Raw genomic sequence first — 16174 nt, forward strand, 5'->3', positions numbered from 1 at the left:
TTAGAAACATGTCTAGCTATGCTCCTCATAGGCATGCCCTATGTCTGGCCAGACCTCCCTAGAAGCACACAGCCTTAGTCTGTTCCTAGGCTATTCAAGGGCCCCAAGCTATAGAAGAAAAGGGCTTGCCTGGATAATATATTCCTACCTTAGAAACAGTTGTGCTGCATTGGAATTGTGGACATGTTGGCTGCCAGTTGATGAAATTAGGAATGTGTTTGTTTTTTTAAAAAACACACCAAAAAAACTGGGAACATCTCACCTTGGTATCCTATATTTTTCATTTGTCCCAACACACATTCATTCATTTGCACCAAATGTAATGCTTTGTTTGCAGCTACAGTATTGCTAGAATCTAAACTAAGATGGGTCCTGCTTCTTTGTACCCTCATCTTACTATATAGTTTTCAGTTACATCATGCAACCATATTAAAAAGGTAAAGAGACCCCTGACCATTAGGTCCAGTCGTGGACTCATCTCGCTTTATTGGCTGAGGGAGCTGGCGTACAGCTTCTGGGTCATGTGGCCAGCATGACTAAGCCGCTTCTGGCAAACCAGAGCAGCACACGGAAACGCCGTTTACCTTCCCGCCGGAGCGGTACCTATTTATCTACTTGCACTTTGACGTGCTTTTGAACTGCTAGGTTGGCAGGAGCAGGGACTGAGAAACGGGAGCTCACCCTGTCGCGGGGATTTGAACCGCCGACCTTCTGATTGGCAAGTCCTAGGCTCTGTGGTTTAACCCACAGCGCCACCTACGTCCCGTCGCAACCATATTAGGCAGTCTCTTAAAGCAGTTTAGGACAGAGAAGCCTAGTATAGGATCAGTATGTATAAAAATTCACTCAGGTATTATTTTAAATGTGCTTGTGGTATTACTGCCATGTAGAAAATTCTGTTGTTTAGCCTATTCTACCCGTAAGGTTTTTTTTTTATTAAATCCTTCTGAATTAGCCACCTGAAATATTTTTTGCAGTTCAGGTTGTTAAAAGACTTGGATCAAAATTCCCTTTGGTTTAAGGTAAAATAGAGAATAGTTTGAAATAGTTTTCAGTATAGTTGGACTTCTTAACAAAATAAAAATTGGATTGAGAGTTTGGGTTTGCTGTTGTGGAGAAAAAAGTTGCTATTAGGCACGTGGTAAAATCACGTAAGTTAACTGAATTGTTGTATGTAATAATTTGAGAACCTTTGCATGTGTGCATTTTGATGTTCTGCTGTTATTATTTTGGGAACTTTTCCATTAAATCTTTAAGTAATTTGAGTGAGCAATGTGTAAAAAGGAGACTTGTCTAAATTCTTTCTCATTTTTTTAGTTTACCTTTAAGAAAACAGAGACTTGCAAGCATGTTTGTACAAAAGAATATGATTTGAAAAACCCAGATCACAAGCAAAAGCTAGATTTTCTGAAAAAGAGTATGCTACTGAACTATCAGCATCATTGGTAGGTTCATGTTTAACTTTTAACCAATTGCTTACTTTTAGTAGAAAATATAGAATTGTGGTAGCTTATGATGAGAAATATGGGACATTCGTGGAAAGAAATGTAATGTTTTCTTCCATTTAATACAACATAGTTATAATTTCTTATTTCTGTTTAAAAAATAAAAGTATGGATCTACTGGAACAGCAATTAGATATCCTTTTGTGCATTAAAAACTATAGAGGCAAATGGTGATAGTGCGAATCATCTGGAGCCGATTTGGGGAGGCATTCAGGAGAAACAGAATCTATTCCCCAAGCAGTATCCATTAGTTATCACCTAAACATTACTACCAGCATGAGTTTGACCAAACTGCGGGAGGCAGTGGAAGACAGGAGTGCCTGGCGTGCTCTGGTCCAGGGGGTCACGAAGAGTCGGACACAACTAAACGACTAAACAACAACAAACATTACTATTACTAACATTGTTAGTGAATCTATATTTTGCCTTGACAGATAAAGTTCTTCTCAAAATTTATAGCTGTGGTACATCTTTAATGATACAGGCTTCATCTGAAAATACTGTATTACTTATTCATTTTATAGGATTGTGGATAATATGCCAGTAACTTGGTGTTATGATGTGGAAGATAACCAAAGGTTCTGCAATCCTGGATTTCCCATTGGTTGTTACTTAACAGAAGATGGACATCCCAAAGACGCCTGTGTTATCAATGTATGTATAAATAAATTTTAAATAATGCGTGCAAGATTACTATGCTGCTTGATTCCCCTCCCCCTAATTTTTTGCTGTTATCAGTGTAAGTATACTTTTTTGAGGAGCCTGCATTGACACCATTGCAATGACTGAGTTATAATGGAGGAGTAGAAGGAAGGAGGTGTAGATGGACAAAGGCTATTTCTAATAACAATAGGCAGCTAATCTGCTTTATATTGTGCTTCTCAGCCTGACATCTTCCTCCCATATCCCAAGTCTGCTCCATGAAACCATTAATTTCCACACCTTATGCCTTCCCCTTTTATTAAAGCAGTTGGTGTTAGAACAGCATAAAAAGAACATAGAAATGAATTGTTGCATGAAAGAAAAATTGGATGACAGGTAATGTTATCCGTTAGTGATTCTGGTGAACCAGTTTGAATTTTCAAACTAATTTGCAGTCTCTGCGTGGAGGAGAATTTGTTTCTGAAAGACAGAATATATTTCTTTGGAATTGGATTTCAGCTCCCAGTTGTTGTTGTTGTTCCTGAAAGTTTGGCTGTTGGGATATTCCCAGCATCCATGATTCTGTATACAAAAGTCAGCTTAGTTCATAAATTAGCATTAATGGTAAATTGTAATGCTGTTTATTGTACTGCAAGGATTTCTTAAACCTGAGAAATGGGATCAATTTTTAAAGCTTGGACTGTGTAAAAATGGAATCTTATGAAATGGCTTTTCACAGTTACCTCATTTTTATGTATAGTATGAGAATGCAGGAAGCAAACAGTGGACTGATGTGTTCCCCCTTCTGTGGAACTATAAAAGGAGTTTGGAAGCTTTTACTTCCATTTTAGATGAAGTGCAGCTTGTTGTGATTTTCAAACCAAAATAAAATGTGGTTAATCTTATCTGTGGTTTGTTGAAACAAGCGGCATATAAATTTTAATAATAACGATGATGATGATGAAGAAGAAGGGGAGGGGAGTTATATTATAGCCAGTTGTGCGCTGCTCCATCCACCTATTTGATTAAGTTTTTTCTACATATTTTTTTCGGTAGTCTGAGTTCCATGAACATGACACCTTCTACATATTCAACCATGTGGACATCAAAATAGCCTACCACATGGTAGAAAATGAAGCTCCCAGCGCAAGACTAGTAGCTGCTAAACTTGAACCAAAAAGGTGAGCCTTTAGTTTTATTACTAGATCTGCGTGGCATCTTGGCAATGTTATAACTTGGTTTGAAAGATACAGTGGTGCCTCGCAAGACGAAATTAATTCGTTCCGCAAGTCTTTTCGTCTTGCGAGTTTTTCGTCTTGCGAAGCACGGTTTCCCATAGGAATGCATTAAATATCAATTAATGCGTTCCTATGGAAACCGAACCGCCTTCAGACCAGGTCTGGGGACAGTCTGTCCCCCAACCTCTTCTGAAGGCTAGCGGGGGCGAAAGTCTTTGCTTCCCCCCCCCCCCGCCTGCCTTCCCGGGACAGTCCCGGGGGCTTTTAAAATGCTGGCGGGCGGCAGCGAAGCCTTCGCTGCCGCCCGCCAGCATTTTAAGATCGCCCACGGACAGCGGAAAAGTCCTTCGCTGTCCCTGGGCGATCTTAAAATGCTGGCGGGCGGCAGCGCTGCCGCCCGCCAGCATTTTAAAATCGCCCCGGAACAGCGGAGGAATTCTCAGCTGTCCCGGGGCGATTTAAAAGCCCCCGGGAAGGCAGGCAGGGGGACAAAGACTTTTGCCCCCCGCCCGCCTTGGGAAGAGGTCCAGGACCTCTTCCCAAGGCGGGCGGGGGGCAAAAGTCTTTGCTACCCCCGCCTGCCTTCAAAAGCGGTCCGGGATAGCGGGAAGCGCTTCCCTGCTATCCCAGACCGCTTTTAAAATGCTGGCGGTGGGGAGCAAAGCCTTTCGCCCCCGCCGGCCTTCCTGGACCTCTTCTGAAGTCCGGAGGGGGGGAAAAGGCTTTGCTCCCCACCGCCAGCATTTAAAAAATGGTCCCCGAGATTTCCCTATGGGCTTCCGTCTTGCGATGCAAGCCCATAGGGAAAATCGTCTAGCGAAGCGTCGCAAAAACCGAAAAACCCTTTCGTCTTGCGGGTTTTTCGTCTTGCGAGGCATTCGTCTTGCGGGGCACCACTGTATAAGGGAATTTAACATGCTCCTCACAGTGGACTTCATGTTAAGTGGAAGATATAGGAGTGGGAGGGAGAGAACACTTTAGAGTTTTCATTCTTAATAGGAAAAATAATACTGGACAAGTATATACGATACTAGTTAGTAAACATTGCTACCATTGTGATCCCATTTATATAGGCCCAGTTCACACATAACACAAACTGCACCGTAGTTACAATTTAATCATGGCTTTGCTGCCCCAAAGTTCACGAGTCACTCCTCCCCTGCTTATTCCTAGTAGAAGAGATACCATGCCATTATGTGCAAACCAGCACTTGAGGTTTGTTTCTCTCCTATAAAACAGACCTTGCCTTGCCAACATGGTTTGTTAGGGGGGAAAGCCAAACCGTGAGTGCTGGTTCACACATAACATCAAGTCAGTCTCTGGTTTGGTACAGACCTAATTTGTTAAATGAAGAAGTGGGGAAGGAGCACTGTGGGGAGCTTTGAGCAATGTGCACTTTAAGCCATTTCTTAATTCAAACTATGATTTAAAGCAGGGGGGCTAGTCCCTTTCAGGCCACCAAATACCCTCCTCCTAGTTTGGTTATTTAAAATCTGCTGCCAGAACAACTGCATTTTTCACTCAAATCTATTGTCTTTGGTTTTTTAAACAGTTACAAGCACACTAATCCTGACAGTCCAGACTGCACGGGACCACCTATGGATTTAAGTAACAAGCTTGCTTCTGGAAATGTCAAAATTCCCTACACATATTCAGTTACTTTTGAGGTTGGTATTCTTGTTGGCTTTTCCCATTTCTTTTCCTGGAGAGGGCATGATTTGGAAAGTACCGTATTTTTTGCTCTACAAGACTTCACTTTTTCCCTCCTAAAAAGTAAGAGGAAATGTCTGTACGTCTTATGGAGCGAATGCAGGCTGCACAGCTATCCCAGAAGCCAGAACAGCAAGAGGGATTGCTGTTTTCACTGTGCAGCGATCTCTCTTGCTGTTCTGGCTTCTGAGATTCAGAATATTTTTTTTCTTGTTTTCCTCCTCCAAAAACTAGGTGCGTCTTGTGGTCTGGTGCGTCTTATAGAGCGAAAAATACGGTACTTTCTGAGGTTTTAAAATAACACTCTGTTGGTGATTCTTATACCAGAAATTCATAGCAGAGTTGGAACGGACCATGAGGGTCATCCTATCCAATTCCCTGCCATGCAAGAATCTTTTTCCCAACGTGGGGCTGAGATTAAGAGTCTTGTGCTCTACTGACTGAGCTGTCTTAGGTTAATTTTAAAAAGTGGCATTATGAAATACTAATGAAATCCTAGTAAACATCTTAAGAAAGGCGATTCATCTAAACTTGTTTATTGCATTATTCTAGGCTAACTAGGGAAATAACTTTTGTAGGAAATGTCATAGATGTTACTCAGTTAACATTCTTTGGAATCCTAACAAAGGAAGACAGCCAATGATGGCCTCTTGCCTGAGCGACAGAAATCTGCTTGCCTTCCGGAGTAGCTTTTGCAAGTGTGCCAGGGAGCCATAGTGGTAGGAGAGGAAGAAGTCCCACTGGGTGAGCAGGCCCCTGGTTGCTCTGTATTGGATCTACACTAAAATGGTATTTGGGACGCGGGTGGCACTGTGGGTTAAACCACAGAGCCTAGGACTTGCCGATCAGAAGGTCGGCAGTTCGAATCCCCGCGACGGGGTGAGCTCCCGTTGCTCGGTCTCTGCTCCTGCCAACCTATCAGTTCGAAAGCATGTCAAGTGCAAGTAGATAAATAGGTACCACTCTGGCGGGAAGGTAAACGGTGTTTCCGTGCGCTGCTCTGGGTCTCCAGAAGCGGCTTAGTCCTGCTGGCCACATGACCCGGAAGCTATACGCCGGCTCCCTCAGGCCAATAAAGCGAGATGAGCGCCACAACCCCAGAGTCGGTCATGACTGGACCTAATGGTCAGGGATCCCTTTACCTTACAGCTTAATGCTATACATGTTTACTCAAGAAGTGAGTTCCACTGTGGTCAGTGAATCTTACTTCTAGGCAAGCACATAGCTCAGATGGTTAGAACACACTGCTGATAATGCCAAGGTTGCAGGTTCGAATCCTGTATGGGACAGCTGCATATTCCTGCACTGCAGGGGTTTGGACTAGATGATCCTTAGGATCCCTTCCATCTCTACAATTCTATGATTCTATGTAGAGGATTGCAGCTTCAGTAAGAAGTCTCTATGCAGAATATAGCCTTCAAGAAGTATAGAGGCAATGGTAGCTGCTCGCCACCTTTTATTTGTTCATAATCAGGTCTGATATTTTAGTGAAGCAATTCCTTGCTCAAAAAGAATATGTTTTAGCTGACATTCTTGACATCTGATCTTGAACGTGAGAGGTGTCGCATGGTGAGTTAGAAATCCACCATTCAAATATTGTGTCTGTCATGAACTCACTAGATAAACTTTTAAGTAAGGCACTCAAAGCCTTAGTTGTGCTTCCTCAACAATGTGGTGGGTCATAATACTGATTTAACTTACAGGGCTTGCTGTAAGGATTATAACAAGATAATGAGCATATTATGAGCCTCTTTGAAGACTTAAAAGTATTCTATAAATATTGAATATTATGACGAAAACCATAACGATGTTGGTTGCCAGGAATCCTAGTTATTTCTCGGTTCCACTGAAAATAGTGATAAAATTCTCATTAGTATCTATGTAAATAACATCAGAAGAAAATTAGTTGTTCATGATCCCCAATAATTATTTATGCAGTATATATATATATTAGTGGTTATGTTGCCATTCTCAGTATAAAAACTTGGCAAGTCTGTTATAATTTTCTTTCAGTTGTATGACATCTAAAAATTAACCATTTTCTCTTCAGAAAAATGATGAAATCAGGTGGGCCTCCAGGTGGGATTACATTTTAGAATCCATGCCTCACACACATATACAATGGTTTAGGTAAGGGAAATGTTTTCATTTTGTAATTCAACATATTGGAGCACTTTTTTTGGTAAAAAAGATAATGGTTTGACAACTGGCCATCATGTTTCCTTGTAGCATTATGAATTCTCTTGTGATTGTCCTTTTCCTGTCTGGGATGGTTGCTATGATCATGCTAAGAACTTTGCATAAAGACATTGCAAGATATAATCAGATGGATTCTACTGTAAGTATAAGTTTTTTTAAAACAAGTTGGAAAATAAATGCTTTAAATTTTTCAGATCTCTAATACATCATTTTTGTGTGATGCCTTCTAAATATTCATGTTTAGAAATGTTGTGAATGTCTTTGCCTCAGCCATGTTCTGATAAGCACATTGGCAACCTAACTCTTTATCTGTATGATGCCCAAATAGCTTTTATGTATATTCATTTTATTAGAATGTTTATATGCTACCCTTCAAGTATAAATACACCATTCATTGTGGCTTACAGAAAAAAAAACCCAGCTGATTTTGCAACTGTATTAACTGATATAAACATACTCCTTTTGCAACAATAGTTACTGACAAAATTTTGTGTTAGGACATCGTAGCGTATAATATTGTCAAAAGGAAAGGTGGAACACAGTCTGTTCTGTGAAAATAATACATATTAATAGGGATGCTTTTTACGTCATACTCAAGAGTAGATCCATTGAACTCAATGGGCATAAATAACAAGACCATTGGTTTCATTAGATCTAGTCTGAGTATGATTAATCTTGGATATCACAGGCATCTTGAATACCTGAAGGATTTACCATTGAGACAGTTAACTAATAAGAGGCCTTCCCAGTTGCAATAACTGCAGCCCACAGGGGATCTGAATTGTGAGCCTTCTTATATGTTTTCCATAAGGTAATGATGGGCACAGATGCTATCCCCCCAAAGGTTACCCCGAACAGACCAAGGGGAGGTGGGTGATTACCATGATTTTGCTTACTTCTTTTGATGAATGATGTATCCCAGGCTTCCTCAACCTTGGCCCTCCAAATGTTTTTGCCCTACAACTCCCATGATCCCTAGCTAGCAGGACCAGTGGTCAGGGATGATGGGAATTATAGCCTCAAAACATCTGGAGGGCTGAGGTTGAGGAAGCCTGATGTATCCCATGAATTACCCTGCCAAGACTAATGAGATTTTCAGATTGTCATCCCAGCACACACTGGATTTCTTCCTGTTGGGGAGTGACTTTTCTACAAATGATTGCATGACTCAGGGCATTCTTGCTTCAGCTTGGCCAGGGACAGAACTGGGGAGAAGCCTCGTAGATCATAGACACCCCCAACAAGAACCTTCACACTAAGTGTCCAACTTTACTATGTCCCAAAAGGTTGAAAGAACAAAGTTCTGAGGTCTCATTTGTATGTTACTCGTTGGTTTCCGAGTTATAAAGTTTGAATGTTTGGTGTTGTGTGATATTTCAGTATTTTATCTAAACCATACACAGAGTTTGTAAATTTGGAGGGATGAAGTTAGAGATATATATATAATTGTGTGTATAAACCCCTCAACTGGCTTATTAATTTTCAGGAAGATGCTCAGGAAGAATTTGGTTGGAAACTGGTTCATGGTGACATATTTAGGCCTCCAAGAAAAGGAATGCTACTCTCAGTGTTTCTGGGCTCTGGAACACAGATTTTAATTATGACTTTTGTTACTCTATGTAAGTATAAAGTAATACAGGATACATGGGTGAAGCAGTGCCCCTTAATTCTAAAAGCTCTTCTGCCTAACCTTGGTTAGATGATCAACAACACGCAATGTGCTTGTTCTCTCCTTGTCCTTCCCTTGCATGTATCTACCTCACCCTTCCTGGTTTGAGGCATGTTTGCTGGTGCTGGATGTTCATAAGGTCCTCAAAACATACATGAACACACATAGGAGATTTGACTCTCAAACTGCTTTGATGCTGAGAGCTAGAGTGGTGAACTGATCAGGACTCAGAAGACTAGGGTTCATGCAAATGCCCACTCAGCTATGAAGCTCTTTGGCCGACCATCAGTCAAGTCACATGTTTTGACCTAATACATATCACATGAGAATAAAATGTGGAGGAAACCACGTATACCACCTTAAGCTCTTTGTAGGAAACATGGAATCTAAATGTAAAAATAAAATAATAAGAATTCTGGTTGGTAACTACTACTGCTATTATTGTTGTTGTTGTTATTGTTGTTGTTGTTGTTATTATTATTATTATTAAATTAAATTTGAATGCCGCCATATACCCACAGGTCTTAGGGCAGTTTGCAACATAAAATCACAATATCAAAACACAAAACAAAACAAAATAAAAATAAAAACAACCCAATAATCCCCCCTCCCTAACACATTTTAACACATTTTATGCCAGTATACAGATAGTGCTATTGTAGTGGGTTCCAAAAGTGAAAATGGATGTTGTAGGAGCCAGCAGGAAGTTCACAGAGGTGATTTGCAGTATTCTTCAGGCTACTTGAACTGTGGATAGATGATGAGATCAGGGAGCATTACGTCTGCACAAATCCTAAATATATTGAATTTCACAAAGTAATAAATCTGAAACCTCTGGAAAAAAGGGGGAAATATACTATTGTTCCACCACTCCTAGGCACTGTGCACAACAGATGTGAATAAGGTAGTCTACATGAGAAGCACACATATCTTTAAGAGGCCTCTAAATATTGTGTACTTCCTTTTTCAGTTTTTGCTTGCCTTGGGTTTTTGTCACCTGCAAATCGGGGGGCATTAATGACCTGTGCTGTGGTCCTGTGGGTGCTGCTTGGAACCCCAGCAGGTTACGTTGCTGCCAGATTCTACAAATGTAAGTACAAAAGTTCATTTAACGTGACAGCACTTAAGTTCATTAGTCTAAATTATCATCACAGCAGCGATTTCCCCTCTGATCCTGTTTGCCCTCTGGGCAAGATGGAAAAATGTTTTAAGACTGAAGAGAGACTACATGCAGGTTTAGATTGTTCTCAAGCTAGCAAACTTTCAAGTTGGATATTCTTTTATTGTATTAACTCTAACGTCAATTGTTCTTACTTGGATCTGCTTGCAGGGGAAGAGGTAACTGACATACTGTTATGGAAATCAGACTGTCAGTGGCTTTTGAAATTGCATTTTGTTTGACATATGAAGTTTGATCCAGCTTTTGTCTGCTTTGGTCTATATGTATTTGAAAGGGAGATAAAACAAAAGTTAAACCTATAACTGCTTTACTGAGCTTCTCAATCAGTGTTCACTTTTAGTATAATGCAGTACGGTGTGTTGAATCAGTCTAATTTTTCAAAATTTTGTTGTAATAAAGATGAAAAAACAAATAACACAACTGAACTTTAAGTTCAAGTGCCTGTCTAAACTGTTCTAATAAATAGGGAATTATGTTTGTACAGTACCTGTCATTTAATTGGTGCTGTTTGGGTTTCTTTTCATACAGCATTTGGGGGTGAAAAATGGAAGACAAATGTTCTTTTGACAGCCTTCCTTTGCCCTGGGTAAGTTAATTCCTATGATTACTATTAAAATAGGTATATGAGAAGCTTGGCTAAAACTGGTGAGTCTTCAGCAACATAAGTAAAACACAGCAACATCATTGCATGTCAGAGCTATGCACAGTTCGTGCCCTTTTTTGGTTTTTTTGTAAACCTTGTTTCCTTCTGCCACATGAAAAAAGTCGATTAAGCAGTGCCAGCATGACAGAAGTACTTTTTAAAAAGACAGGGGTTCTCTTCATTGATTCTTTATTTTACTCCTTGGGCTGCTTCTCAGACCACGCTGCATCTGTGGTGTCATATACTATACAATGCCTATGTCAAATCTTTCTGCTTAATCACAGCAAGCAGTCATCCCCTGAAGTGGAGCTAAGACAGACATATATTTGGAGCTATTTAACTGAAACGTCAACTCCTGCTGGAGCTCAGTCCTGTTAGATTAAGGAAGAAAGGCTTGCTTGACCTCTTTGCCTGATATTTTCTACATGTCACCTGGGCTCAACGTTAAGCTAGACATATAGTGATATGATTTCAATAACATTGAAATTAATCAAGTGTGAGTTAATTGTTAAATCTCGTTTCTCTCTTAGCATTGTGTTTGCCGATTTTTTCATCATGAATCTGATTCTCTGGGGAGAACATTCCTCTGCAGCCATTCCATTTGGTACTTTGGTTGCCGTTCTAGCCCTCTGGTTTTGCATATCTGTACCACTGACGTTCATTGGGGCCTACTTTGGTTTCAAGAAGAATGTAAGTTCTTTGTCTTTCTGATCTTAAGATGTTTTACTCACCTTCTCTGCACACATATCTCGTACCTTTTGAACTGCCTGAAAACAAATGGTGGGTCAAGTCCTTTAGAAGGCTGTGGATTTTGGGGTCTTGCCTGACTTCAGTGATTGAGTTGTGTATATATAAAGCATGGTCAAACAACAGGATTCAAAGCAAAGAAAACCATTCTGAATGTGGTAGACCTCGTTAGATGAGATTTAGCTTGGATTTCCTTTATTGTGCTAGAAAGCCATAGGATTGTAAATTCTTTTGACTAAGTACTTCCTTCTGTTTGTGGTGTTTAGTGTAATTTAGATTATTTAGAAAGTCTCTTCCCCACCCTTGTTTATATCTTTTAAAGGCCATAGAACATCCAGTTCGTACTAATCAGATTCCTCGTCAGATTCCTGAACAGTCATTTTACACGCAGCCATTACCTGGTATCATTATGGGAGGCATTCTGCCCTTCGGATGCATCTTCATACAACTTTTCTTCATTCTTAATAGCATATGGTAAGCCAGTATGCTTCTTGAAAAATGTTTGATGCCTTCTAAAGTACTTTTTCAACTTGCTGGTTTTTTTTTTAAAAAAGAGCTTGTATTTGTTTTCTACACTTCTCTCTGCTTTCTTCCATTATCAAAGCTTTTGACTGTTCTGCTTTAATGTCATATAAAGCCTGTGTTGCGCTTGCAAGTATGTAGTTGTCTGGCCATAGGCTTTTGAAACCATCCAACCAAAAGTTGCCTGATGCAGGTCTTGGAGTGTCATGACACCTCTGTCTGACATTGGTTTTAGTGTTCTTATGTCACAGAAGGTCTTACCAGTCTTAGGTGAGACAGTTCATTGGTGGGGAATCTTTATGGCCCTAAAGTCCGTGGGGAACTGTGAGATGAATTAAACATGGGAGTAGCTTTATGCCATAAACTCTTAATGGATTTGGTTGAGCAGTCGTCAGATGCTGGAGTTCAACAATATTTGCCACTTGTATGCTAGAATGGCCAGGTAAACTTCACCAAGACTACTTTGGTTATGCTTAAACTTCTGTTTTCTAGGTCTCATCAGATGTATTACATGTTTGGCTTCTTGTTTCTGGTGTTCATTATTCTGGTTATCACGTGTTCTGAGGCTACTATTCTACTTTGCTATTTCCACTTGTGTGCGGAGGTAAGCCTACAGAATTCTTTCTTGCAACAGTCCTGTCTTGGGGGGATTTAAATTATTAGGAAAAAGGATTCAATCAATGACTTGGCTCCTAAGTTGCTATTCCTTTTACACAACGGTGGAGGGAGATTTCATAAAGTGCCTCTGTCCACTTATGTTTGTATTGAGGACCAGGGGCAGACTTTGGTATTATGGTGCCCGGAGCGAGGCCAAAATCCCCCCCCCCAAAAAAAACCAACACTTTGAGTAGGTACCCATATAAATACAGTGGTACCTTGGACGTTGAACAGAATTCGTTCCGGGAGTGCATTTGACTTCTAAAGTGTTCGGAAGCCAAGGCTTCCTGTTGGCTGTAGGAAGCTCCTGCAGCCAATCAGAAGCTGGGTCAGCCATGTCAGACGTTTGGGTTCTAAAGAACGTTTGCAAACTGAAACACTCACTTCCGGGTTTGCCGCATTCGGGATCCAAACCGTTTAACTTGCAAGACGTTTGGGATCCAACGTACGACTGTATAGGAATCATCATCATCATATCATCCACCCCCATTTTTTGCTCAACCTTATTTTTAGGTTCCTTAATTTTTACTTCATGTTTTAGGGACAGCATAGGGTATACTCCAGATTTGTGTATTGACTCAAATATAATAGATTGTGTAATAACTGCTAAAACTTGCTGGGGCAGAGAAATGTGAAATATATGGCCCTTTTAAGATGGGTTGTGCATTCTAATCTGTATTTATTGCTTGCTTACACTTGCCATTTTCATTGCTGGCTGTTTAGAGAAGACATCCTATGAGGCAACCTAAGCATCTTTTTAAATAAATCAAATGTTTGTACCTTCAAATATTTTGAATCGTTTTAACTCGATTAGGTGACGATCTCCATCAATTTCCCAACAGGTTGTTTTTAAAATCGTATCAGCTGCTGGGGTCAAGTGCCTCTTCTTTTTTTCTTTTTAAATACAGCTTTGTCCTCTCTGACACTAAAACTTTCCATGGTGTGATTGACAGATACAGTAAATGGAGCCTTGCTGCTGATCACCAAAAGAACCTAGCTGTGGAATATTGCCAAAAACAGGCTCCATGGTTTCAATTGGTTTTCTTAATGCTAATCCCATTTTACATTTCAAGTGAATCTGTACTTGGACTGCAGTACATACCTGCTGTGTTAGAGATAGGAAGGTGGGGGTGGAAATCCTCTACCCCCACCTTTACATGCCTGGCACTGTCCTAGAACATTTGTGGCATCTGCTCCAAAATGCAGGTGCTCCAAATGTCAGCTTAGAATGTGTTTGCTCCCTTCGGAAGGGCATCCCTGTAGTATTTTATTTGAATAAGTTATTGATTCGCAAATGGTCTCTTTCTACACAATCATTTGCCAGTAGCTCATCTTAGAAAATTATTAAAACCTTATAAAGGGTCATCATTATTAGATACGAAATATATAGTCTATGTTGCTTTGGTTTGCAAATATTCTCATGCACGTGAGTTGATTGATTGAAGCCCAGAAGGTCTACAAGTGTTTAGCGGTTTTTCAACCATTTCTCTCTTTGTTCTAGGATTATCACTGGCAGTGGCGCTCATTTCTCACCAGTGGCTTTACCGCTGTTTATTTTCTAATATACGCAGTACACTACTTCTTTTCCAAACTTCAAATTACGGGTACAGCAAGCACCATTTTATACTTTGGTTACACTATGATAATGGTACTGATCTTCTTCCTTTTCACAGGTAAATATGAATATATTTTTTGGTACTGAGACTTTATGTTAGAGTTCTTCTGGGGTGCTTCACACAATACAGTTTAAGAGTTCTAAAGCCATGTGCAAACTTTTTTCATACTAATGTTTGACGGACATCCCTATGGTTGCTTGTTTAAAAAACAAACAAACTTGTGTGCCTGTCTATTTTAATGTGGACTATGGACCTCAAGTTGTCGTGACATAAAGGTGGGATGTTTAACTGTAGTCAGGACATCTTTATGTTCATTTCCCTGCTCCTCTGCTTTCTACCTGCATCTCTGGCTGCTGAACGTTGGCAGTCATCTGTATAATTCCTAAACACAGTTAGGGGCCATTTCAGAATTTGATTGAAAATGCAAAATACAAACCCTTCCGCTTTTTAATCTGTATTGTTGCATGCTTGCATTTGTTTACCTATTAAGGACTGTTAGAAGTTTCATACAGAGAGAGCTGTACTATTTGGAGAACATTCTTCTCCACTTGTAAGGGTTTAGAGAAAAGGCGTCAACACCTTGATGGCTATAAAATATAAGAAGTTAATTGGATACCATTTTAGTATCTTAAACAATTTTTTAATTTTTTTGCACAAGTTCCTGTTGCTTTCTGGAATACTTTTTGTAGCGTTTTCCAGTTTAATATGCCGATAACTGTGCATTGGGATTCTTCTCCCTCCCTTCCCCCCCCCCGAAACGTAGCTGTTTACAAGAAAAAAGAGGCTGTGCATTAAGGGATACGTACATAGTAAATTTCATTAAGCTTGGATGAGATCATTCTAGCAAGTGATCAAAATTACACACACAAGCCCCGAAGGCATCTGGCTTCCCGTGTCAAGATGATATAAAAGCTAAAAAGAGAAACTCATAATTGTTGCATCAAAACTATTATATTGCTGCTTACTCATCTGTTAAAAATGGTCAGCCTCAAGAAGGGTTCTGACGGTGCCCTGCTGCTGTGACGGTGTAGCACATGCTTGGGGCACTTGCTTCTCACACTGCATTCCAGGTCATTGATCAGACACAGCAGGCAAAATACTGGGAGCTATGTGACAAATCTGACTTACAGCTGGGCCCACAATACTGTATCGGAGTAAATGAGTCAGTTAAACATCAGTGGCTTAGCTACAATGGAAAAAAATAATACAGTATCATTCATAGTTGTTGAATTTTTCCATCATGAATGAACCATTGCTAAATCTTCATTCTTTACTACAAACACATTACATACATAACTTTGAATTAGAACCTGACGCATAAACATAGAAAAGCTTTGCAACATGTAAAGGAACAATACCTATCTTCAGTCGTCTAAAGTTGCAAAAATTCACACTCATTAATTCTCAGTTACATGAAACACAGACTTCAAGTGACATTTTTAAAAAAAGTCTATTTGTACATACTTTTTGTGAATAATCAGGTGCATAAAATCAATGTGCCATTGTCAAGCAGGTTTTGACTGCTCAGGAATTTAAATATTCAAAGGGCTGTAAAAGCAGTAGTCTGTTGGTTTATTGGAGCACATGGTTATTTCCCAGCCATGAACAGACTTATCAAATGTTCCATTCTCCAATATCCTTCAGCTACCCTGGATTCTAAATCAGCCAAAAATTATGAAGTCAAATGGTCTGTTTGGTTGTGCTTTTCAGCATCAAAACTATGTATACATTTACCAAAATAACAAAATACACTCAGGCTGCATTGCACCACCCTGTATACATTACCTTGGAAATGTTCTTGCTTGAATTTAGTAGGACTTAATTCTGTCCCACTAATTCATATAGA

At 40.0% G+C, this 16174-nt stretch overlaps 1 protein-coding gene across 2 annotated transcripts in view; it reads left to right on the plus strand.

The window, feature by feature from the left end:
• Window positions 1–16174, plus strand: part of TM9SF2 (transmembrane 9 superfamily member 2) — a 33351-nt gene that overhangs the window by 14666 nt on the left and 2511 nt on the right. For both annotated transcript variants that reach the window (XM_081908212.1, XM_081908213.1), the window contains exons 4-16: window positions 1318–1445; window positions 2030–2159; window positions 3204–3328; window positions 4938–5052; window positions 7146–7225; window positions 7325–7433; window positions 8781–8913; window positions 9934–10053; window positions 10672–10729; window positions 11317–11476; window positions 11856–12007; window positions 12548–12659; window positions 14214–14385. In XM_081908212.1, coding sequence (XP_081764338.1) covers window positions 1318–1445; window positions 2030–2159; window positions 3204–3328; window positions 4938–5052; window positions 7146–7225; window positions 7325–7433; window positions 8781–8913; window positions 9934–10053; window positions 10672–10729; window positions 11317–11476; window positions 11856–12007; window positions 12548–12659; window positions 14214–14385 — 1594 coding nt within the window. The remainder of the gene's footprint in view (window positions 1–1317; window positions 1446–2029; window positions 2160–3203; window positions 3329–4937; window positions 5053–7145; window positions 7226–7324; window positions 7434–8780; window positions 8914–9933; window positions 10054–10671; window positions 10730–11316; window positions 11477–11855; window positions 12008–12547; window positions 12660–14213; window positions 14386–16174) is intronic.

This window comes from Podarcis melisellensis (genome assembly GCF_964234715.1).
Source record: "Podarcis melisellensis genome assembly, chromosome: 4".
NCBI lineage: Eukaryota > Metazoa > Chordata > Lepidosauria > Squamata > Lacertidae > Podarcis > Podarcis melisellensis.